This window comes from Mandrillus leucophaeus, unplaced genomic scaffold (genome assembly GCF_000951045.1).
Source record: "Mandrillus leucophaeus isolate KB7577 unplaced genomic scaffold, Mleu.le_1.0 Scaffold144, whole genome shotgun sequence".
NCBI classification, from domain to species: domain Eukaryota; kingdom Metazoa; phylum Chordata; class Mammalia; order Primates; family Cercopithecidae; genus Mandrillus; species Mandrillus leucophaeus.
This window is the reverse complement of record NW_012101410.1, coordinates 3,191,638-3,216,685: the sequence shown is the minus strand read 5'-3', so window position 1 is coordinate 3,216,685 and position 25,048 is coordinate 3,191,638. Positions and strand designations below refer to the sequence as shown.

Genomic DNA, 25,048 nt, shown 5'->3' with positions numbered 1-25,048 from the left:
GTCTTTGGAGGGTGTATGTGTCCAGGAATTTATCCATTTCTTCTAGATTTTCTAGTTTGTTTGCATAGAGATGTTTATAGTATTCTCTGATAGTTGTTTGTATTTCTCTGGGATCAATGGTGATGTCCCCTTTATCATTTTTTATTGTGTCTATTTGATTCTTCTTTATTAGTCTAGCTAATGGTCTATTTTATTTATTTTTTCAAAAACTGGCCCCTGGATTCATTAATATTTTTTGAAGGGCTTTTCGTGTCTGTATTTCCTTCAGTTCTGCTCTGATCTTGGTTATTTCTTGTTTTCTGCTAGCTTTGGGGTTAGTTTGCTCTTGGTTCTCTAGTTCTTATAGTTGTGATATTAGGGTGTCAATTTGAGATCTTTCTAGCTTTTTGATGTGGGCATTTATGGCTATAAATTTCCCTCTTAACACTGCTTTAGCTGTGTCGCAGAGATTCTGGTATCTTGCCTCCATGTTCTTATTGGTTTCAAAGAACTTCTTGATTTCTGCCTTAATTTCATTATTTACCCAGGAGTCATTTAGGAGCAGATTGTTCAACTTCCGTGTAGTTGTGTGGTTTTAAGTGATTTTCTTAATCTTGAGTTCTGATTTGATAGTGCTGTGGTCTGAGAGACTGTTATGATTTCAGTTCTTTTGTCCTTGCTGAGGAGTGTTTTACTTTCAATTATGTGATTGATTTTAGGGTACGTGCTATGTGGTGCCAAGAAGAAAGTATATATATTCTATTGTTTTTGGTTGGAGAGTTCTGTAGATATCTATCAGGTCCACTTGATCCAGTGCTAAGTTCAAGTCCTGAATATCTTTGTTAATTTTCTGTCTTGATGATCTAATGTTGACAGTGGGATGTTAAAGTCTCACACTGTTATGTGGGAGTCTAAGTTGTCTCTTCGTAGGTCTCTAAGAACTTGTATTATGAATCTGGGTGCTCCCGTACTGGGTGCATGTATATTTAGGATAGTTAGCTTTACTTGTTGAATTGATCTCATTTCCATTATATAATGCCCATCTTTGTCTTTTTTGATCTTTGTTCGTTTAAAATCTGTTTTGTTAGAAACTAGGATTGCACTCCCTGCTTTTTCCTGCTTTCTATTTGCTTGGTAAATTTTCCTCCATCCCTTTATTTTGAGCCTGTATGTGTCTTTATGCATGAGATAAGTCTCTTGAATATAGCACACCAATGGGTCGTGACTCTTTATCCAGCATGCCATTCCCTGTCTTTTAATTGGGGGCATTTAGCTAATTTACATTTAGGTTAATATTGTTATGTGTGAATTTGATCCTGTCATCGCGACGCTAGCTGGTTATTTTGCACACTTAGTGTAGTTGCTTCATAGTGTCATTGATTTTTGTACTTCAGTGTGTTTTTGCAGTGGCTGGTAACACTTTTTCCTTTCCATATTTAGTGCTTCCTTCAGGAGTTCTTGCAAGGCACGCCTGGTGGTGACCAATTCCCTCAACATTTGCTTGTCTGAAAAGGATTTTATTTCTCCTTCACTTATGAGGCTTGGTTTGGCTGCATATGAAATTCCGAGTTGGAAATTCTTTAAGAATGTTGAATATTGGCCCCCAGTCTCTCCTGGCTTGTAGGGCTTCTGCTGAGAGGTCCACTGTTAGTCTGATGGGCTCCCCTTTCTAGGTGACCTGACTTTTATCTCTGGCTGCCCTTAACATTTTTTTCCTTCATTTTGACCTTGGAGAATCTGATGATTATGTATCTTGGGGTTGATCTTCTTGTGGAGTATCTTACTGGGGTTCTCTGGATTTCCTGAATTTGAGTTTTGGCCTGTCTTGTTAGATTGGAGAAGTTCTCCTGGATGATATCCTGAATTATGTTTTACAACTTTGTTCTACTCGGGTGCCCCAATCAGTCACAGGTTCAGTCTTTCTACATAATCCCATAGTTCTCAGAGGTTTTGCTCATTCTTTTTCCTTCTTTTTTTTTTTCTCTAATCTTGTATGTGTGTTTTAATTTCAGCAAGATAGTCTTCAAGCTCTGAAATTCTTTCCTATGCTTGGTCTGTTCAGTTATTGATACTTGTGGTTGCGTTGTAACATTCTTGGTTGTGTTTTTCAGCTCCATCAGGTCATTTATGTTCCTCTCTAAACTGGTTATTCTCGTTAACAGCTCCTGTAATGTTTTATCATGTTTCTTAGCTTCTTTGCATTGGGTTAGAACATGTTCCTTTAGCTCAGCAAAATTCATTATTACCCACCTTCTGAAGCCTACTTCTGTCAGTTCATCCATCTCAGCTTTTGCCCAGTTCTGTGCCCTTGCTGGAGAGGTGTTGTGTTAATTTGGAGGAGAAGAGGCACTCTGGCTTTTTGAGTGTTCAGCATTTTGTTCTTTGATTCTGTCTCATCTTTGTTAGTTTATCTAGCTTCAATCTTTGAGGCTACTGACCTTTGGATGGGGTTTTTGTAGGGGCTTTTTTGTCAATGCTCTTGTTATTGCTGTTTGTTTTTCTTTTTGTTTATCTTTTCTTTTTTTTTTTTTTGAGACAGAGTCTTGCTCTGTCACTCAGGCTGGGGTGCAGTGGCATGATCTTGGCACACTGCAACCTCCACCTGGGTTCAAGCAATTCTCTGCCTCAGCCTCCCAAGTAGCTGGGATTACAGGTACCTGCCACCACACCCAGCTAACTTTTTTGTAGTTTTTAGTAGAGACAGTGTCTCACCATCTTGGCCAGGCTGGTCTTGAACTCCTGACCTCAAGATCCACCTGCCTCGGCCTCCCAAAAGTGCTGGAATTACAGGCATGAGCCACTGTGCCTGGCCTGTTTTTCTTTTAACAGTCAGGCCCCTCTTGCTCTTCCAGTTGAGGTTTGCTGGAGGTCCACTCCAGACCTTCTTTGCCTGGGTCCCTCCCACACCTAGAGGTGTCATCAGTGGAGGCTGCAAAACAGTAAAGGTGGCTGCCTGCTCCTTTCCCTGGGATCTTTGACCCAGAGGGTCACTGAACTGATACCAGTGGGAACGCCCCTGTATAAGGTGTCTAGCAACCCCTGTTGGGGTGGTCTCACCCAGTCAGGAGGCACAAGATCCAGGACCCACTTAATGAAAGCACTCTGACTACCCCTTGGCAGAGGGGGTGCATTGCACTGGGGGGAGTCCCACTCATCCTGACTGCCCAGATTCCTCACAGTTGGCAGAGGGAAAGACTAAGTCTGCTGATCCATGGAGACCATAGTGCTCAGGAGCTCTGTCCCTGGGAGACTAGAGTTCTGTCTGCAAACTTCTGGCTGGAGTTGCTGAAATTCCTGCAGGGAGGCCCCACCCAGTAAGGGAGTATGGTCAGGGTCCAACCTAAAGAGGCAATCTGGCCACCATCTGCCACAGCCTCTGTGCTGCACTGTGGTGAATTCCTCCTGGGTCTAAACTGACCATTTTCCCAGGCATCTGCAGAGGAGAAATGGCAGACTGGAGCTGCAGTGATGTCTGCTGCCCTCCCCCAGGGAGCTCAGTCTTCTGAGGCAGCTGGCAGCCAAAGTCATGATGGCCGCCCCTTGCCCCAGGAACTTGGTAGTCTTAGACAGTCTCTAGCTAAGTGGCCACTGCGAATCTGTGCAGCTCTGTGCTTGGGACTCAAGGAACTGGTGGCGTGGGCTCACGAGGGGGATCTCCTGATTCACAGGTTGCACAGATCCGTGGAAAAGTGTGTTTTCCCGTGCGGGATAGCACAATCACTCACTGCCTCTCTTGGCTGGGAGTGGGAGCTCCCCTTGTCCCGTGCAGCTCCCAGGTGGGCTGTCATGGCTCCCACGTGGGCTGTAGTTCCACCCTGCTTTTCCTCACTCTCCATGGGTCATGCTGACCACCTTGTCAGTCTCAGTGAGAGGACCTGGATACCTCAGTTGCCGGTGTAGGATTCTCTTGCTATTTTCAGTCTTCTCGGTGGGAGCCTCTGATCACAACTGTTTCTAGTTGGCCTTCTTGGCCCCTCCCCTTCCAAATGTGGCTTTTTTGCTCTGGTTTTCTGCTCCTCTTTTATTGTTGGTAACTAGAATATTTTTCTTATTTTTCAACAATCTCAACTATGAATTTAAAAGGATACTTACTATGTTAATCTTTGCTTAAACTCAACTGCCACCAGAACATTCAGTGAGCTTATGGCAAAAAAGCTTGCCAGAGGGTGCAGCCCTCAGTGGAACAGTGAAAGCAGTCACTTGGTGAAGGAGAAGCTTGCCAGAGGCAGCAGGCCAGAGCTGAACGGTCAGAACCACTGCTTGGTGAAGAGCTTAAACTAGAGCAAAAGTCATTGAACTGTGAGGACTACTGCCAGAGAATCTTACTGAAGTCTGCAAACTGCTGCTCAATCATTAGAGCCATTACAGTGATGGTGGAGAAACTTGCTGGAAGAGGCAGTTGGGGCTGCCACTGTGGTGAATGCTGTCAGGCCCCCTTCGTGCCAGTGCCCTGGCTCTGTTGGTAAAACAGCACACTGGAAGAAGGGAGTCACTTCTGTTTTGGCCTTGTAGTGTCTTTCCAGCTCCCTCTACTGGCAAGCTGGTAAAAAAGTCTGTGAGGCCCAAAGTGGTGGATTTGGAAGTGAGATGCAATAAATTAATAACCAGCACAGTCTTCCCCTCTGGCTAGTCAGCATCCACAAGAACCTTTATACATACATATGAACTTCAGTACAATCACAGAACTAACCTTATGTTTCTACCCAAAGAGATGCAGCTACCCTTGGTACAAGCGAAGTAGTTCTTACCCCTAAAGAGAGAAGACATACAGTTCCAACAGTCATTGTTTACATTGCTGACTATATCAGTTATTCTCAAATTTAGTCATGGTCTTATATTCTTTTAACACAAAATTTAAAGTTAACCTCCAACAAACTCGTGTAAAATATTAAGGAGAAAAAGGAGAGAAAAGTAAAATAGTTAATATACACAAATAAAGATATACATATAACACTTACGTAAAGTTAGTATAGTCTTTATTTCTACAACTGGTCATAAGGCTGTAGTTAACATCTATGACTTTTTTCTTGTGCTAACCATTCCATATTGTTCTTGTCCTTAGCCACAACTCCAGGTGGTTGTGATGATGTAACCGGTGGAGTAACCCAAACCTTCATTACTGAAGCATCTGAAGAAATGCCCTTTTTCCCCTGGTTGCTGTCATTTTCCATTAAGCTTTACCATTGGTCATGGAGGGACTAAGAGGTGTCACAGCAAATCCTCTTGGTTCCAGACATAGCCCTCTTTGCTTTCATTATGTAGCAGTAACTCAATTCCACTTTGTAATCAGGATCAGTCACACCAACCAGAAGAGTAATAACTTCATTCTTTTCCTGTTGGTTTAGTGACATAAGGAGCCCACCATGGCTAGGTGGCAGTCTCACCTTCCAATACAATGGAACTATTGTTCAGTCCCCTAGTAGAAGCATTCCCCCTGCTCTTGGGAGCTAATGCTCTGAATCAATAGGGTTCGGAGTTACCGGGATGCAAAACAAAATTGTGCAAATTGATTATTAGATATAATAGTGAGAAGGGCCACTCTCAGTTTCACCTTTTGATTTCCAGACCCCTGAATTCTGGCTGTGAGATAGACAGCACTGTATAATGGTTTATGATTCAGAGCTTATACTGCATCCTGTAAAACAGATACCTAGTCTTTTGAGGTATTGTTTTCCAAATGGTGCCATATATAAGTCTTCAGTTAGCCATTCTATCAGCAGCTTTCTTTGGGAAATGGGGGTATGTGATAAAACCAGTTAATTCCCTGGGCACAAGCCCAATGCTACACATTCTTTGCTATGAAGTGAATTTCTTTGTCAGAAGTGTGAATTCTATGATGATAGTTAAGGCATCCTGTGTGTCCATGGATGATGATGCTAGTAGAAACATTATGAGCAGGGAAAGTAATCCAGAATTCATGTCTATTCTACTGAGTGTAAACCTTTGTCTCCTCCATAATGGAAGAGGTCCAGTGTAACTAGCATCCCATCAGTTAGCTGGCTTGTCTTCCTGGGGGAATGGTGTCATATCAGAGATTCCATTGGTCTTTTCTGTTAATAGATTAGACACTCAGCAGTAGTGACAGCAAGATCAGCCTTGCCATGAAGTCCACATTTTTGAGCCCAATCATAGACTCTGCCCTTGCCACCACTGAGAGCCCACTGGGCAAGTGCTAGGTAGCTAGGAAAAGAGGCTGACTGATATCCTCAGAGAGTATCATTTTGTTCATCTGATTATTGAGAGCCTCCTCTGTATTGGATACTTCGATGAGTATTTTCTAGGACACAAAATCTTCATAGCCTGTCCCCTGAGAATTTCATCCACACATCTATTTTCTAGCTTCCAATATTTTATTCCTGTTTCTTCGAAGTCCCTATCATTCAGTTAGCCATTACTAATGAACCAGTGTAAATCTGTACATGCGATCATCTCTCACTTCAAAGTGGAAAACCAAATAGACTGCTTGAAGTGCTGCCCACGGGGAGATTTTACCTACAATGCTGTTTTTTGGGGGGTCACTCCTGAGTGGGGCTGTAATACTTTCAAGTAGGTACCAACATATCAATAGAAACTTAAGTCTGACTCACAATTTTTTCTTCCTCAGTGAACTGATAATAAGGAACACCCATGAGGCCACAGATATAGACCGAGAGAGGAAAGAGGCATTGCAGCAAGAATTTTTTAAAGAAATTTGAGGCACCTGTTCATGTAAATTACTTGTAACTTCCAGATCTTTCAAGTTTGGTCTTTTCCATTTGATACATTGCTGCTGTGCACACCCAATCTCTGGCTTGGTTAGTCATGTAACTTTCAGTTCATGATAGGAAGCTCAGGACACATAGTTACCTGATACCCTGTAGTTAGGCATTTCCTCTCTAATAAGGGCCGGTAGCAAGCAAGAAGCTGATTCTCAAAAGGAAAATAATTATCTATAAAGAGGACATAGATTTGCTCTTAAGTCCTACAGTTCTGCAGTATGATTCTCCTTTGGTAGCTTCCAGAGGATCCATAGAGCATTGCTATTTACCATATACACTTTGAGTATTATTGGATTCATTAGCCATCAACAGAAATCTCCACAGGCTAAAACATTGTGATTATCAGTACATTCCTGCTGTCCTTTTCTGTAAAAGCATCTACCTTTACAATCCAGAGGTGGGTTGGTTAAGTGCTGCTACTTGGCCTCTGCTTCTCCATGATTATCTCTGTTAAATCAGGGAGGCTGTGTCAGTGGCAACATCTCCTGTGGCAAGGGTATCCAATCTTTTGGCTTCCCTGGGCCACATTGGAAGAAGAATTGTCTTGGGCCACACATAAAATACACTAACACTACCGGTAGCTGATGAGTTTTTAAAAATCGCAAAAAAAATCTCATGATGTTTTAAGAAAGCTTATGGATTTGTGTTGAGTCATATTCAAAGCCATCCTGGTCTGCATGCCACCCATGGGCCGCAGGTTGGACAAACTTGTACTACGGTCATTGCTGACTTACGTGTGAGAACAGTCATAGAGCTTTTTGAGATGTAGATGCTGCCCTTAATATGTTTTCCAATGCATTAGTGAAGGGACTATAATATGTTTTTCAATGCATTAGTGAAGGGACTATTTTCTAGACTTTCTTGGGGGGTATAGTTGGGGGATGGATGTGCAGGTTGCATATGAAAAATCTATTCAAACATTCTTACCTCCCTGAGCTTTTAGATTCATTCCTCTCCATGAGGTGTCAGCCCATGGGTCAAAGCCAGCCCACCTCCTGATTTTGTAAATAAAGTTTTATTGGATCACAGCCATGCTCATTCATTTATGTATCATCTAGGGCTGCTTTCACACTATGATAGCAGAGCTTAGTATTTGTGACAGAGACCATATGGCACACAAAGTTGAAAATATTTACTATTTTGTTCTTTAAGAAAATGTTTGCTGATCTCTGTCCTAGAGTATGCTGCAGTTTGACCCACGTTATGAGTAGTGACAGCAAAGGAGGGGTTGTGGTAATTCTTCAGAAAGATGAGCATTTCCCTGCAGGGCAACTGCCCCAGAAGGTCAGACTTCTCAGACACAGGGAAAGCAAGCTATTTGCACTCGAAAGTGAGACTCAGAATAACACAGAAATTTGAGTTTCTCAGCTTTATTTAAGTCCAACCAGATATCCCCATTCCAAGTTTCAGAGTGCCCAGTTAATACCTTAACTTTCACATAAAGAACTTGGCGAGGCTGTCAATTCAATTGACATTGTAAATTTGCAACTCACACAATTAAATTTGTGTTTAATGTTTAGTAGTATCAGTCCTGTGGATTTAAGATGCCAGAGATTGTTTTAGACTTGCCATGGAAGCATTCTCTATTGAGACCACAACTCATGCTGATAGTTTAAGCACCCGAGTTTTACTTCTTTCTGTAAATGTTCCACACCGTCAGTAAAATCTATTGCACACCACAGTCCTTATCATCATCACTATGGTAATGCTAAGGGCAGCAGCCTCATGGGCTCCCAAGGTGCTTAGCTCAGTAGACACTTATCTCAGTAGACACTTTATTATAATCAACAACAGGAGATAACTTGATTAATTGTGATACCAATGTATACCTTGGGTTGTTAGCATTCCATTTCCCGTTGGTAAGGGCCCAGCACTGTGCTCAAGCCCAAAGGCATAACTAAGCCAATCCATCTTTGACGGTCTCTCTCCGGAGACCACTTCAGTACCAATTCTCTATCTGTCGGGAGACAGAAATTACCCCCAGTAATTTGAACATAAAATTTAATACGACATGTTAACTAATTAAAGGTGGTTAACTACTAAAAGGCATAAAAGAGGATTCTAAGGGGTGTCACCCATGGGCTGACACCCGATGGAGAGGAATGAATCTAAAAGCTTAGGGAGGTCAGAATGTTTGAATAGATTTTTCATATGCAACTCAGAAGTAGCAGCTCCAAGCAGCTGCAACCCATAGGACTAATGAGGAATTAACCTCATGGAGGGGAAGGATGGACCCTCCATTGACCCTCTAGCTCCAGCACATGGTAAGAGGGAAGAAGTCTTTTCCTTGTGATTTGCCCTTGCAGTGTCCCTCCAGTGTATCTACTGGAAAATTCAAGTCAACTGGCAAGAGAAAACATACTACAGCATCCAGTTTCAGGATCACATAGCAGGAAAAAGAAGGCTGGATTTGGAACTGAGAGGCAACCAATTAATAACAAACTCTTAACCAGTTTATGGTTGTAACTACTATCTGTGTGCAACTGTGTCCCATATTATATCTCGTCTGTTCTCCCTTGAGCTCCTGAAAAGGATTCATATATTAAATTGTCTCCTTCATGTCTTCGCTTGAACTTCTCATAGGCATCTTTAACTTAATTTGTACAGAACTAAGCACTGGTTCCTCTAGTTTATCCCATCTCAGTAAATGGCATCGCCACTCAAGCGAAACCATGCCCTTGATGCCTTTCACCCCACAGCCAGTTGGTCAAAGTTCTACCAGCTCTGTCTTTGAAATATATCCAAATCTTACCACCTCCACTGCTGCCACCCTGCTCCAGGTCACCATCATCTCATGACTCTCAAATCTGAGAAATCATATGTTAGATTTCTTCATTTCCAATGTATGCTTGATAATTAAATGACTACTTGTTCTCAATTTAATCTATAACTTTTCATTCGATATATACCCCATCCTTTCCTCATCAGATTTCATACAAGATACCAAAATCCTTAGGGCTTTTGAATATGTTTGCTGCAACCCTTGCTGTTAGGGTAAGTCTTTTTTGTGTTTATCAGTGCAGCACTAAACCTTATTTTTACTAATTAATGTTAACATCATTAATGACATTAATGAATGATATTAATTTTATCATTAATAATAAAATTATCATTTCATATATGGTTCTGAAACTTATATAGATAAATATATCTTCCTACTGTTAATAATGGCCTATTATCAGATTTTTAAAAATAGTTTCGTAGGCCAGGCGCTGTGGCTCACGCCTGTAATCCCAGCACTTTGGGAGTCGGAGGCAGGTAGTTCACCTGAGGTCAGGAGTTTGGAACCAGCCTGACCAACATGGTGAAACCCCATTTCTACTAAAAATACAAAAGTAGCCAGGCCTGGTGGCACACGCCTGTAATCCCAGCTACTTGGGAGGCTGAGGCAGGAGAATCATTTGAATCCAGGAGGCGGAAGTTGCAGTGAGCTGAGATCACGTCATTGCACTCCAGCCTAGGCAACAAGAGGGAAATTCCATCTCAAAAAAAAAAAATCATTTATATAAAGATGACTTATTTCTTAGATTTTTGTTTTTTTGGAAAGGAGCTACAAAGGTAAAACCTACTCTGCAAAAAACTTCCACGTATATCATTGGCTTTTTATGTTAATTAAAATCTCATTAGTTTTCATCAACTTAATTTCTTTTAAGGTAAATATCTGTACTTGCTTTTGTTGTGTTCAGAAATGAGTTTCATTCCTGCTTAGAATTCCATACCATTGACTTCTATAGAAAACTTTCATCTGTATCTCTTGACTCCTTTTTAATATTGATTTGAGGCCATAATAAAAAGGCAACCTTTTTGAAATAATAGATTCTTTTAGCAAATACTTTTTTTTTTTTTTTTTTTGGAGGCAAGGTCTCACTCTGTAACCCAGGCTGGAGTGCAGTGATGCAATCATAGCTCACTGCACCCTCAACCTCCTGGGCTGAAACAGTCCTCCCGCCTCAGCTTCCTGAGTAAATGGGACTACAGGTGTGTGCCACCATGCCTGTCTATTTATTTATTTACTTACATACCTGTCTTCCCTTCCCTCTTCTCTCTTCCCCCTTGCCCCTTGTCCTTTGCCCCTTGCTCCTTCCCCCTTGCCCCTTCCCCTACTCTGTCTGCTGGTAGAGATGGGGTCTTGCTATGTTGCCCAGGCTGGTCTTAACCTCCTGGCCTCAGGCAATCCTCCTGCCTCAGCTCCCCAGAGTGCTTGGATTATAGGCATGAGCCACCACACCTGGCCCATACTTTAAAAAAAGGAGGGGGGGGATTGCCTAATATACTCTTTCTCTTTCAGGTGGGAGGTGTTGCTGTTTTTCTCCTGATGGTAAAGCTTTAGCCGTAGGTCTCAACGATGGAAGCTTCTTAATGGCAAATGCAGATACTCTAGAGGATCTTGTGTCTTTTCATCACAGAAAAGATATGATTTCAGATATTCGATTTTCACCTGGTAAGATCCATTGAAATTGTATTTGCGTATTAACTTGGGTCTGGCAGTGTATAAATGTATCATGTATAATTTTTATTAACTGTTACATTATCTGAGAACTTAACTTTTTTACTAGAGGAGGCAGCGTAGCAAGAGGTAAAAGCCCTGTTGTTAGATTGGCGCAAATATCTGTCTTAGTGCCAATTCTGTTACTAAATTTTCTGTGTGACTTGAGCCAGGATGCTTTTCTGAGCTTTCGTTTCCTCATCTATGACATAAAAGGGGCTAGATAACTGTTTTCATTATATTCTTAATGCTTTTGAAATTGCACTCATTTTACTCCATTAACTTCCATGTATTCATTATCTACTACAAACCTACTGTAATGCAGCAATTACTAATGTTAAGGCAAATTTTACTTATGTTGGTTTAGTTCCATTTTTTTCTAAATTTAGAGGGAGTTTTTTTAAATACAAAGTATCAAAACTACATCATACATAGTTTTTGACATTTGCTTCCCACTGAACTAATTTGTTACACTAAAAAATTATTTTGTTAAGTTTAATATACTTGAAAAATGTTATCATTTGTCATTTGACACATCTGTCTTCTTATTATAAAACAACTAAGATTCCTCCATAAAGAAAAGGAAAATTAACTCTAGTTGCAGAGTGTAAAAAAGTATTTCCAAAGATAGAAAATGTCAAGCAAATATGTTTCTATTATAGGTTCTGGGAAATATCTTGCTGTAGCATCCCATGACAGCTTTATAGATATATACAATGTAATGAGTAGTAAACGAGTAGGAATATGCAAAGGAGCTACCAGTTACATAACCCATATTGATTGGGATATTAGAGGTAAGACTTTAAATAACTTAATATTTGATAAAAATTTCATTTGATTTAGTATAGCTATATTAGAGAAACAGAAAAGTGATTCAACAGATGAGTTTAAAAGAATTGGGGAAAGCAACCATTATTCTCAAAATTATTTTTTACTATTTTACATCTGAAGATGAACACTATAGAGTTGAGACTTTTTCTTTTTTCTTTTCTTTTTTTGAGACAGGTCTCATTCTGTCACCCAGGCTGGAGTGCTGTGGTACAATCACAGTTTACTACACCCTCGACCTCCTGGGCTTAAGTGATCCTCCCAACTCAGCCTCCTGAGTAGCTGGGACTACAGGCATGCACCACCATGCCTGGCTAATTTTTAAATTTTTTGTAGAGACAGAGTCTCACTATATTGCCCAGGCTGGTCCCGAACTCCTGGACTCAAGCAGTCCTCCCACCTTGGCATCCCAAAGTTCTGGGATTATAGGCATGAGCCACTGCACCCAGCCTACACTTTTCAATACTTCACCTAATATCATTCAAATAATAGTACAATAAGTGATTAGTTGTTTAATTTGTAAAGTAATTTAAATATTATGCAAAAAAATTGTTATGATGTATTGATCTCTGCTATATAAATTTGATATAAATAGACTATAGAAATGTTGGCCAGGTATGGTGGCTCATGCCTGTAATCCCAGTGCTTTGGGAGGCCAAGGCTGGAGGACTGCTTGAGCCCAGGGGTTTGAGACCAGCCTGGGCGTCAGAGTGAGACCCCATTCCTAAAAAAAATGTAACACATTTTTAAAAAGAAATGTGTTTTTTTTTTTTGAGACGGAGTCTCGCTCTGTTGCCCAGGCTGGAGTGCAGTGGCCAGATCTCAGCTCACTGCAAGCTCCACCTCCCGGGTTTACGCCATTCTCCTGCCTCAGCCTCCCAAGTAGCTGGGATTACAGGCACACACCACCACGCCCAGCTAATTTCTGTATTTTTAGTAGAGACGGGGTTTCACCATGTTCGCCAGGATGGTCTCGATCTCCTGACCTCGTGATCCACCCGTCTCGGCCTCCCAAAGTGCTGGGATTACAGGCTTGAGCCACTGCTCCCGGCCAAGAAATGTTAATTAAGATTTTAAAGTCATTTTTCTCATTGTCTGATATGAAATATATTCTTTAAAAAGAGTCATAATCATATAAAGAACTTAATGAGTATCTTTGTATTTTAGCAGAATGCATGGCATATTACTGAGTTTAATATGTTTGGTAAATGTTAAGTATTTTAAATGCTCTCTTTTTAAGGATGTTATTGTTTCATGTATTCAGCTGTATAAATTGAGCATCATAAAGTTTTTCTAAATATAGTTAAACGATACTTACACTTTAAAAAATATTTTAACATTTGTTTCTAGGAATTTTTTACATATGCATAACCAAAGAAATCATTTTTATGTATATACATATACAAAAATCAAACCACTTATGAATTTAGTTACTTAATAATGTAGAATTATAAAAATAAAATGCTCTTACTATATGTTGACTGCAGCAGAAAATAGGTTTTATATTTAAGCTGATTTTTTTCCCATAAAACTTAAACATCATACTGATGGTATATGTATTTATATGTATTTTATATGTGTAAATATTTTTAAAAATTTTTTTTAAGGAAAGCTTTTACAGGTCAACACTGGTGCTAAGGAACAATTATTCTTTGAAGCCCCCAGAGGGAAAAAACAAACCATCCCGAGCGTGGAGGTAGGACAGCAGTGGTGCTTGTAGTGTTGTTTATGTGAATAAGAGTGGCTAATAAACTGATACTTACTTTCTATCGTTTAGTTACACATGAAATCTGTTCTCAAATTATTAAAATAATGGATATTCTTGAGTTTATTGAGTCAGAATACATGGGTGAAGGAAGAAATACTGTATTAATAAAAGGAGTCAGCGGGCATGGTGGCTCATGCCTGTATCCCAGCAGTTTGGAAGTCTAGGTAGGCAGATTGCTTGTGCTCAGGAGTTCAAGACCAGACTGGGCAACATGTTGAAACCCCATCTCTACAAAAAAATACAAAAAGTTAGTTGGGCGTGGTGGCATGTGCCTATAGTCCCAATTACTTGGGAGGCTGAGGTGGGAAGACTGCTTGAGCCTAGGAGGTGGAGGCTGCAGTGAGCCATGTTCATGCCACTACACTCCAGCATGGGTGACAAAGTGAGACCCTGTATTTAAAAAAAGGAATAAATCACTTGTATGGCTAGCTATGCTCCGTTACTTTCCTCAAAAGACAAGAAGTGTGAAATAGCAGATAGAAGACGTGTCATTCTAAGATTGGAGTACTGCATATCTGTCATGTCCTTAGGAATCCATATGCCTAAGATGTTTGTTGGCAGATTACTGTTTTTGTTTTTTTTTTAAAAAAGAAAACAAAACAAGAAAAATTGTGTTGCATTTTGTGCCTGACAATATTAGCCTTTTTTTTTTTTTTTTTTTTTTTAAACTTGACCTAGGAAGAGAAGCTTAACAAATTTAACATGAAAGTGGCTTAGTGAAGGGAGGGACCATAAGTAAAAGTTCTAAATTTCTTCTAAGGGTTAGTTGGAAAACATACTTATAATGCATTATTAGAAATTTAAATGTGAACTGTAAGAATCTTACTTGATTATCCTGAAGTCAGAAACAGTTTTATTATTAACACTGTATGCTTAGCATCTAGAACACACAGTGGATATATGATTATATTCTGAATAATGCTATGTTAAAATTTTCTGCAGCAACTACTAGGCTCTGAGGAGCTATAAAACCAAGACAACTAATAATTTAACTATTTTTTCATTAAAACTTTCATTTTACTTTTGACACACATAATTACAAAGAAAAATGTTTACATTTTGGTTGTTAATATTTTAGGTTTGGATAATCCAAACTTACAGCATTGTTTTTCCTTCTTAGGTAGAAAAAATTGCTTGGGCATCATGGACAAGTGTACTTGGTTTATGCTGTGAAGGAATTTGGCCAGTAATTGGAGAAGTTACAGATGTAACTGCTTCTTGCCTCACGAGTGACAAAATGGTTCTAGCTACTGGGGATGATTTGGGATTTGTGAAGTTATTTAGATATCCTACTAAAGTATGTGTTTTTCTTTAACTTTCCTAATGATTATAAATTATGAAATGGTTAAGGTAATGTCCTGTCATAGCACTTCATTGTTATTAATTGTACATATGTAATACGTAATGTTGTAATATCAAAGGTTCAGAATTATGTTTCATATCTATAGCTTTTAAGTATTATAATTTATGATCCCATGCCTTAAGTTATATATCATATCCTATAGTGTTTTTCAGTATTGACTAATATGAATATCCCTTTTACAAGAAACATCTTGGCTGGGTACAGCGGTTCATGCCTATAATCCCAGCATAATACTTTGGGAGCCTGAGGTGGGAGGATCACTTGAGGCCAGGCATTTCAGGCCAGCCTGGGCAGCATAGCAAGACGTCCTCTCTACAAAACAGAGAAAAAGATTAGCCAGGCGTTGTGGTAATGCCGGTAGTCCTAGCTACTCGGGAGGCTAAGGTGGGAAGATTGCTTGAGCCCGGGAGTTGGAGGCTACAGTGAGCTGTGGTCATGTTGTTGCACACCAGCCTGGGTGACAAAGCAAAATCCTATGTCAAAAGAGAGAGAGAGACATTCCTTTTATCCCCAATATTAACTTCAATAATTTTTCTATTTTTGATTAAATATATACTATTAACAGTAAATATAAACTCTTTATAGTTACAACTTCAAACTTTAAGTTGTTTTAACCAATTAAATAGAAAATACTTAACGCTTGTAAAATTAAACACCATTGATTTAATGTAATGATTGACTTTTTTGTTGAAACCAAATAATACAGATTCTTTTTTTTTCTGCTTTCGTAGCAGAATTTATGTGCATTTTAAATCGTCAGCATCATTTGTTCATGATTTTCTGCTTAAAATTGGTATTTACTTGCTGCTTATGTATATTAAGATTTTTGTTGTTGTTGTTGTTTTTGAGATGGAGTCTCACTTTGTTGCCAGACTGGAGTGCAGTGCCGCGATCTCAGCTCACTGCAACCTCTGCCTCCCGGATTCAAGCTATTCTCCTGCCTCAGCCCCCTGAGTAACTGGGATTACAGGCTTGCACCACCATGCCCGGCTAATTTTTTTTGTATTTTTAGTAGAGATGGGGTTTCACCATGTTGGTCAGGCTGGTCTCGAGCTCCTGACCTTGTGATTCCCCCACTTCGACCTCCCAAAGTGCTGGGATTACAGGCGTGAGCCACTGGGCCCGGCCAACAGGTTCTTTGACATTCTACGTACCTATGTTACTGTGTGCTGTGCAAGTACTTAATTCTTTTATCACTTCCCTCTGTTCAAACTACTGTAAAATATTAGGCTTTTGCTTAACACAGAAATAAAATTTATATATCAAGTCCAGATACAATGCATTCCTTTCTCTTTTTTTTTTAGACAACGTCTCTCTCTCTCTCTCTCTGTCACCCAGGCTGGAATGCAATGGCGCAATCATGGCTCACTGCAGCCTTGACCTCCCAGACCCAAGTTATCCTCCCACCTCAGCCTCTTGAGTAACTGTGACCACAGGCACATGCCACCATGCCTGGCTAATTAAATTTTTTTTTTTTTTTGGTAGAGATGGGGTTTCCAGATGTTGCCTATGCTGGTCTCAAACTCCTGAACTTAAGTGATCCTCCTGCCTCGGCATCCTAAAGTGGTGGGATTACAGGCGCAAGTCACTGTATCTGGCAGCAATTATTTCTTAATTCACAAATTAAGTTATATATTATACTCTGGCACCACCATGAACATAAAGATAAATTTGAAATAGGGCATGAAATCATATTGTGGTATTCAGTTCCTGGTGATCTTAAGTGTGGTCATACTGAACTTATTTTTTAACCTGTTGTTATTACTTAGTAATACTTTGAAAACATCATTACGTATAATTAAATATTCTTCTACATCATTTTTCTGGTGCTCATATTAATATTTTTAGATCAGCATTGAAATGAAAACACGGGTTTAAAAATTCTCATTGAAAACTCAGACACCCAAGAAAATATTCCACAGATTCCTGTTTTAGATACGTATAAATGGTAGGGTCTTAGTTGTTAACAGTGTGTTCCTCCAAAATATTTGCCAGAAACGTCACTTCCAGCATTCCAGATGGTGTAGATCCCTAAGGAATAGGTTCTGGGATATTGGTCTACAGATTATTTTTTCACCTTAGTGTAGCAAGAACCACACAGTCTTAGAGAAACTACCTTCTTGCCATGCTTTGATGACAGATCCCTCACAACTTTTATTAAGAGTCATTAGTCCTGCCAGGCGCAGTGGCTCACGCCTATAATCCCAGCACTTTGGGAGGCTGAGGCAGGTGGATCACCTGAGGTCAGGAGTTCGAGACCAGCCTCGTCAACATGGTGAAACCCCGTCTCTTAAAAACAGAAAAAATTAGCTGGGCACGGTGGCGGATACCTGTAATCCCAGCTACTTGGGAGGCTGAGGCAGGAGAATCACTTGAACCAGGAGGCAGAGGTTACGGTGGGCCGAGATCACGCCACTGCACTCCAGTATCAAAAAAAAAAAAAAAAAAAAGAGAGAGTCGTCATTGCTAGGGAATTCACAAATTTTGCTATCACTGTGTTTTGTATAAGACATCTCTCATTTTAACACCTTTGAAAAGATTTTAATGGAAAACCTGCTTTATGATGCTTTGATTTGAAATGTATGTAACTTGGTAATGCTAGATTTTAAAGTTGCCAGTATTTATAACTTAAACTTTTATTGTTATTTAAAAGGAAAATACATTTCTATGTATATTGCTTACAAACAAAAGCACTGATGAATTAAGATGAAAGATATTTACGTGGGTATATACATAGACGTGTACCAAACCAATTGATAGTTACTTTTTGTTAACATACTCATGCTGTACGTAGGCATGTGTATCCTTTCTCAATTATTGCATCTATTTCCAACAGTAATACATCTGCTTAACCATTATCTTTAATATATATACACTATTCTATATACATTGTAATTAACTATTACTTTGATCATCTAAGGTATTTAATTTTTTTCACTACTGTAAGTAAATACCATGGTAAGTATTTTTTTACACACATAGCATTTTTCTTAGCATAGATCCCTAAAAGGGAGATGGGTGAGTCAAATACAAGAACATTTTTATGCTTTTAATGCAGAATACCAAGTTGGTTTTTTAAAGAATTTTGCCTGGGGTACTAGCATTTTGTGAAACTACTGGTTTTATATCTTGTCCTTAACAGGTTTGGGAATATGGTATCTTTTATTCTGCTGAGTTTCAGTATTTTCTCCAATTTTTTTAACACATTGCACTTGAAATGATTAACTTCTGATTATTTATTAATAAAATAAATTCAAAATCATAATGGAAATATTTAATGAAATTTCTCAGAAAGATTTTTTTGAATTTTCTTCCTCTTTAGGGGAAATTTGGAAAGTTTAAGAGGTATGTGGCCCATAGTACACATGTCACAAATGTTCGCTGGACTTATGATGACAGCATGTTGGTTACCCTAGGAGGTACAGATATGTCTTTAATGGTGTGGACAAATGAGATGGAAGGCTATCGAGAAAAAAGGCCTTGTGATAGTGAAGAATCCGACATTGATTCTGAAGAAGATGGGGGTATGTTATTTTATAATACTTGACCAAAAATATCAGGAAAATATAGCACAACTTATTTAAGCTGTAGAAGTTATAACAAGTAATAATAATATTTGAATAATTGTAGTGTTACTGTTTTTAGTCTGTTTAACATCAAAATCCATTTTGTGACTCAAGAACAACAGGTTGCCATGAATTTATGACTTAGATGTTATTTATCTACAAATGAAGAATATCTAAATTTTAAATAAGTACTGTTAAGGTAAATTTTATATTATTAAACCTCATATTTTAAAATAATTTTGATTTTCTTCTAATATACCAGTAATATCAGTTCATTATAGAAAATGTATTTTGCCATAAAAATTAAACACAGCCTCCATAATTTGACCACACAGAGGTAACACCTCTTTTAACATTTGGGGTATATCCTAAGATGTATGTAGCTAATATTTTTTTAAGAAGAGTGTGGACGTATTGAACTTATTTTTTAACCTGCTATTATTACTTAATAATACTTTGAAAACATCTTTACATATAATTAAATATTCTTCTACATCATTTTTTCTGGTTGCATATTACTTCAAAATTTGCTTATAACAACTTAATTTATTTCATATTGTTGAACATCTTTGTATCCAGTTTATAAGATCATAATTGATCTTGGTTATTGCTTAAAGAATAACTCGTGTATTTTGACTGTAGGCTATGACAGTGATGTTACAAGGGAGAATGAAATCAGTTACACCATCAGAGCCTTATCAACAAATATCCGCCCAATGTTTGGAATCAAGCCTCATTTACAACAAAAAGAACCCTCAACTGATGAAAGGTAATAATTTAGTAATATTAGATGAAGAAAAATATATTGCCATTAAAAATGGAATTTATCGGCTGGGCACAGTGGCTCACGCCTGTAATCCCAGCACTGTGGGAGACTGAGGCAGGCGGATCACAAGGTCAGGAGATCGAGACCATCCTGGCTAACTCGGTGAAACCCGTCTCTACTAAAAATACAAAAAAAATTAGCAAATTAGCTGGGCGTGGTGGTGGGTGCCTGTAGTCCCAGCTACTCGGGAGGCTGAGGCAGGAGAATGGCATGAACCCAGGAGGCGGAGCTTGCAGTGAGCCAAGATCGCGCCACTGCAGTCCAGCCTCGGCGACAGAGCGAGACTCCGTCTCAAAAAAAAAAAAAAAAAAATTGGAATTTATTGTTTAAGTGGCTTATTTACACAAACTAAGTAACAGTGTTATTCTTGCTTTAGACAATTCACAACACCTCTTAGAAAGTATGTCTTAGAAAGGTATTTAAAGTATGTCTTTAAATACCTTTTGGTGTCAGCCTGGGTGATGTAGTGAGACCTTGTCTCTATGGAAATATAAAAATAATCCAGGTGTAATGGTGTGTGTTTATAGTCCCAGCTACTTCAAAGGCTGAGGCAGGAGCACTGCTTGAGCCCAGGAAGTTGAGATTGCAGTGAGTTATGATTGGCGCCACTGTGCTCCTACCTGGGTGTCAGAATGAGGCCCTGTCTCAAAAAAAACCCCGCAAAAAAAACCAAAAACAAAACCCTATTGGTAGTAACACTATGTATTAACACTAGTGGTTTGGGGAATTATACATACATAATTTGTATTATATATGTTGATATGATTCATCTTATTTGCTAACTTTTATAAATGTATGTGATGAGGTTGGAGGAGATAATAAAAACTGAATGCAATACCAAGTACTTTTTAAGTAGTATGTGAGCGGTATTGTGATTCAGTTTTGAAAAGGCCTGCCTATCTGTGTGCCTTTATTTAAGCATAGACAATCCTCATTTCAAAAATTTTCTAAAAAGTCAGGTTGTCTTTAATGGGAGTTATTGGTCTTAGTCTAGAATCAGCAAATAAAAAAAATAAGGACATATGCAAGGCCATTTTATGAGGAGAGATCACTTTTTTTTATTATTATTATACTTTAAGTTCTGAGATACATGTGCTGAACGTGCAGGTTTGTTACATAGGTATACATGTGTCATGGTGGTTTGCTGCACCCATCAGCCTATCATCTATATTAGGTATTTCTTCTAATGCTATCCCTCCCCTAGCTCCCCACTCCCTGACAGGCCCCTGTGTGTGATGTTCCCCTCCCTGTGTCCATGTGTTCTCATTGTTCACCTCCCACTTATGAGTGAGAACATGTGGTGTTTGGTTTTCTGTTCCTGTGTTAGTTTGCTGAGAATGGTGGTTTCCAGCTTCATCCATGTCCCTGCAAAGGACATGAACTCATCCGTTTTTATGGCTGCATGGTATTCCATGGTGTTTATGTGCCATATTTTCTTTATCCAGTCTATTATTGATGGGCATTTGCATTGGTTCCAAGTCTTTGCTATTGTGAACAGTGCTGTAATAAACATATGTGTGCTTGTGTCTTTATAGTAGAATGATTTGTAATCCTTCGGGTATATACCCAGTAATGGGATTCCTGGGTCAAATAGTATTTCTAGCTCTGGATCCTTGAGAAATCACCACACTGTTTTCCACAATGGTTGAACTAATTTATACTCCCACCAACAGTGTAAAAGTATTGCTGTTTTTCCACATCCTCTCTAGCGTCTGTTGTTTCATGACTTTTTAATGATCACCGTTCTAACTGGTGTGAGATGGTATCTCATTGTGGTTTTTCTTTGCATTTCTCTAATGACCAGTGATGATGAGCTTTTTGTCATGTTTGTTGGCCGCATAAATGTCTTCTTTTGAGAAGTGTCTGTTAATATCCTTTGCCCACTTTTTGATGGGGTTGTTTGTTTCTTTCTTGTAAATTTGTTTAAGTTCTTTGTAGGTTCTGGATATTAGCCCTTTGTCAGATGGGTAGATTACAAAAATTTTCTCCCATTCTGTAGGTTGCCTATTCACTCTGATGATAGTTTATTTTGCTGTGCAGAAGCTCTTTAGTTTAATTAGACCCATTTGTCTATTTTGGCTTTTGTTGTCATTGCTTTCAGTGTTTTAGTCATAAAGTCTTTGCCCATGTCTATGTCCTGAATGGTATTGCCTAGGTTTTCTTCTAGGGTTTTTATGGTTTTAGGTCTTACGTTTAAGTCTTTAATTCACCTTGAGTTAATTTTTGTGTAAGGTGTAAGGAAGGGGTCCAGTTTCACTTTTCTACATGTGGCTAACCAGTTTTCCCAACACCATTTATTAAAGAGGAAATCCTTTCCCATTGCTTGTTTTTGCCAGGTTTGTCAAAGATCAGATGGTTGTAGATGTGTGGCGTTATTTCCGAGGCCTCTGTTCTGTTCCATTGGTCTATATATCTGTTTTGGTACCAGTAACATGCTGTTTTGGTTACTGTAGTATACTTTGAAGTCAGGTAGCGTGATGTCTCCAGCTTTGTTCTTTTTACTTAGGATTGTCTTGGCTATATGGGCTCTTTTTTTGGTTCCATGTGAAATTTACAGTAGTTTGTTCTAATTCTGTGAAGAAAGTCATTGGTAGCTTGATGGGGGTAGCACTGAATCTACTTTAAACCAACAAAGATCAAAAAAGACAAAGAAGGGCATTACATAATGGTAAAGGGATCAATGCAACAAGAAGACCTAACTTTCCTAAATATATATGCACCCAATACAGGAGCACCCAGATTCATAAACCAAGTTCTTAGAGACCTACAAAGAGACTTAGACTCCCACAAAATAATAATGGAAGACTTTAACACCCCACTGTCAATATTAGATCAATGAGACGGAAAATTAACAAGGATTATCAGGAGTTGAACTCAGCTCTGGACAAGCGGACCTAATAGACATCTACAGAACTCTCCACCCCAAATCAACAGAATATACATTCTTCTCAGCACCACATCACACTTATTCTAAAATTGACCACATAATTGGAAGTAAAACACTCCTCAGCAAATGCAAAAGAATGGAAATCATAACAAACAGTCTCTCAAACCACAGTGCAATCAAATTGGAACTTAAGATTAAGAAAGTCACTCTAAACCACACAACTACATGGAAACTGAACAACCTGCTCCGGAATGACTACTGGGTAAATAACGAAATTAAGGCAGAAATAAATAAGTTCTTTGAAACCAATGAGAACAAAGACACAGCATACCAGAATCTTTGGGACACAGCTAAAGCAGTCTTTAGAGGGAAATTTATAGCCCTAAATGCCCACAGGAGAAAGTGGGAAAGATCTAAAATCAACACCCTAACATCACAGTTAAAAGAACTAGAGAAGCAAGAGCAAACAAATTCAAAAGCTAGCAGAAGACAAGAAATAACTAAGACCAGAGCACAATTGAAGGAGAGAGAGAGAGACAAAAAACCCTTCAAAACAATCAGTGAATCCAGGAGCTGGTTTTTTGAAAAGATTAACAAAATAGATAGACCGCTAGCCAGACTAATAAATAAGAAAAGAGAGAAGAATCAAAAAGACACAATAAAAAATGATAAAGAGGATATCACCACTGATCCCACAGAAATACAAACTGCCATCAGAGAATACTATAAATACCTGTACGCAAATAAACCAGAAAATCTAGAAGTGGATAAATTCCTGGACACATACACCCTCCCAAAACTAAACCAGAAGAAGTGGAATCCCTGAATAGACCAATAACAAAGTCTGGAATTGAGGCAGTAATTAATAGCCTACCAACCAAAAAAAGCCCAGACAGATTCACATCTGAATTCTGCCAGAGGTACAAAGAGGAGCTGGTACCATTCCTTTTGAAACTATTCCGAACAATAGAAAAAGAAAGACTCCTTCCTAACTCATTTTATGAGGCCCGCATCATCTTGATACCAAAACCTGGCAGAGACACAACAAAAACAAAATTTCAGGCCAATATCCCTGATAAACATTGATTCGAAAGTCCTCAATAAAATGCTGGCAAACCAAATCCAGCAGCACATCAAAAAGCTTATCTACCACAATCAAGTCGGCTTCATCCCTGGGATGCAAAGCTCATTCAACATACCAAAATCAATAAATGTAATCCATCACATAAACAGAACCAATGACAAAAACCACATGATTATCTCAATAGATGAAGAAAAGGCCTTCGATAAAATTCAACACCTCTTCATGCTAAAAACTCTCAATAAACTAAGTATTGATGGAACATATCTCAAAATAATAAGAGCTATTTATGACAAACCCACAGCAAATATCATACTGAATGGACAAAAACTGGAAGCATTCCCTTTGAAAACGGGCACAAGACAAGGATGCCTTCTCTCACTACTCCGATTCAACATAGTGTTGCAAGTTCTGGCCAGGGCAATTAGGCAAGAGAAAGAAAGAAATGGTGTTCAGATAGGAAAAGAGGAAGTCAAATTGTCTGTTTGCAGAGGACACGATGGTATATTTAGAAACCTCCTTTGTCTTAGCCCAAAATCTCTAAGCTGATAAGCAACTTCAGCAAAGCCTCAGGATACAAAAATCAGTGTGCAAAAATCACAAGCATTCCTATACACTAATAATAGACAAACAGCCAAATCATGAGTGAACTCCCATTCACGTTTGCTACACAGAAAATAAAATATCTAGGAATACAACTTACAGGGGATGTGAAGGACCTCTTCAAAGAGAGCTACAAACCACTGCTCAAGGAAATGAGAGAGGACACAAACAAATGGAAAAACATTCCATGCTCATGGATAGGAAGAATCAATATTGTGAAAATGGCCATACTGCCCAAAGTAATTTAGAGATCACTTTTTAATAAAGTCTCTGAGCTAGATGACAGATTAAGAAATAAATTGTGAACCTGATCTTTTCAAAATCAAAGGTGGTAAACAATAAAAAGGGATATGGAGCAGTGAATGGCATGGACTTCCGAAGCAAAGAGGTTTAAAGAACAAAAAAGGAAAAGGTAACGAGAAACAGTAAGAAGGAACAGAGGGAGTGGGAAGTGGGAACAGCCTTGGGAGGTGAGAACAAGGCTGTGGTGAGGAAAACTTTATTATGAGAAGTTAGTAGAACAATTTGAGGGAGAAATTAAAAATAAAAGGGAATTCATTCACAGTTGAACAGGATTTGTAGAAAATTCAAGCGAATTTGTGGCCATTTCGGATAGTGCTGAAGAGTTTTGGAACTCAGAGAGATAGGAATGACATTACAGGAAAGCTTTGTCAGAGCGATTTGAGTTTGCACCTATGGGTTTTATATTTGGGGAAAGGGGTGAAGTTAAGGTGAAAAACACATTGGTAATGGGGAAGGGGAGAACTGAGAGATTTTGTGAATGGACTGACCCTGCGTTACCAGGGAAGCTCTAGATGGAATGTTGAGGACACAGTGCCTCCTCAGCTCCTCTTCCAGGTGTCTTTGCTGATAGTAGACCTCATATACCTCAGGTCATAGCAA

At 38.9% G+C, this 25,048-nt stretch overlaps 1 protein-coding gene across 1 annotated transcript in view; it reads left to right on the top strand.

Moving 5' to 3' along the window:
- Positions 1–25,048, top strand: part of EML5 (echinoderm microtubule associated protein like 5) — a 196,277-nt gene that overhangs the window by 130,093 nt on the left and 41,136 nt on the right. Inside the window, exons 24-29 of the mRNA XM_011974323.1 lie at positions 11,026–11,178; positions 11,886–12,017; positions 13,659–13,747; positions 14,940–15,116; positions 18,505–18,706; positions 19,391–19,517. Coding sequence (XP_011829713.1) covers positions 11,026–11,178; positions 11,886–12,017; positions 13,659–13,747; positions 14,940–15,116; positions 18,505–18,706; positions 19,391–19,517 — 880 coding nt within the window. The remainder of the gene's footprint in view (positions 1–11,025; positions 11,179–11,885; positions 12,018–13,658; positions 13,748–14,939; positions 15,117–18,504; positions 18,707–19,390; positions 19,518–25,048) is intronic.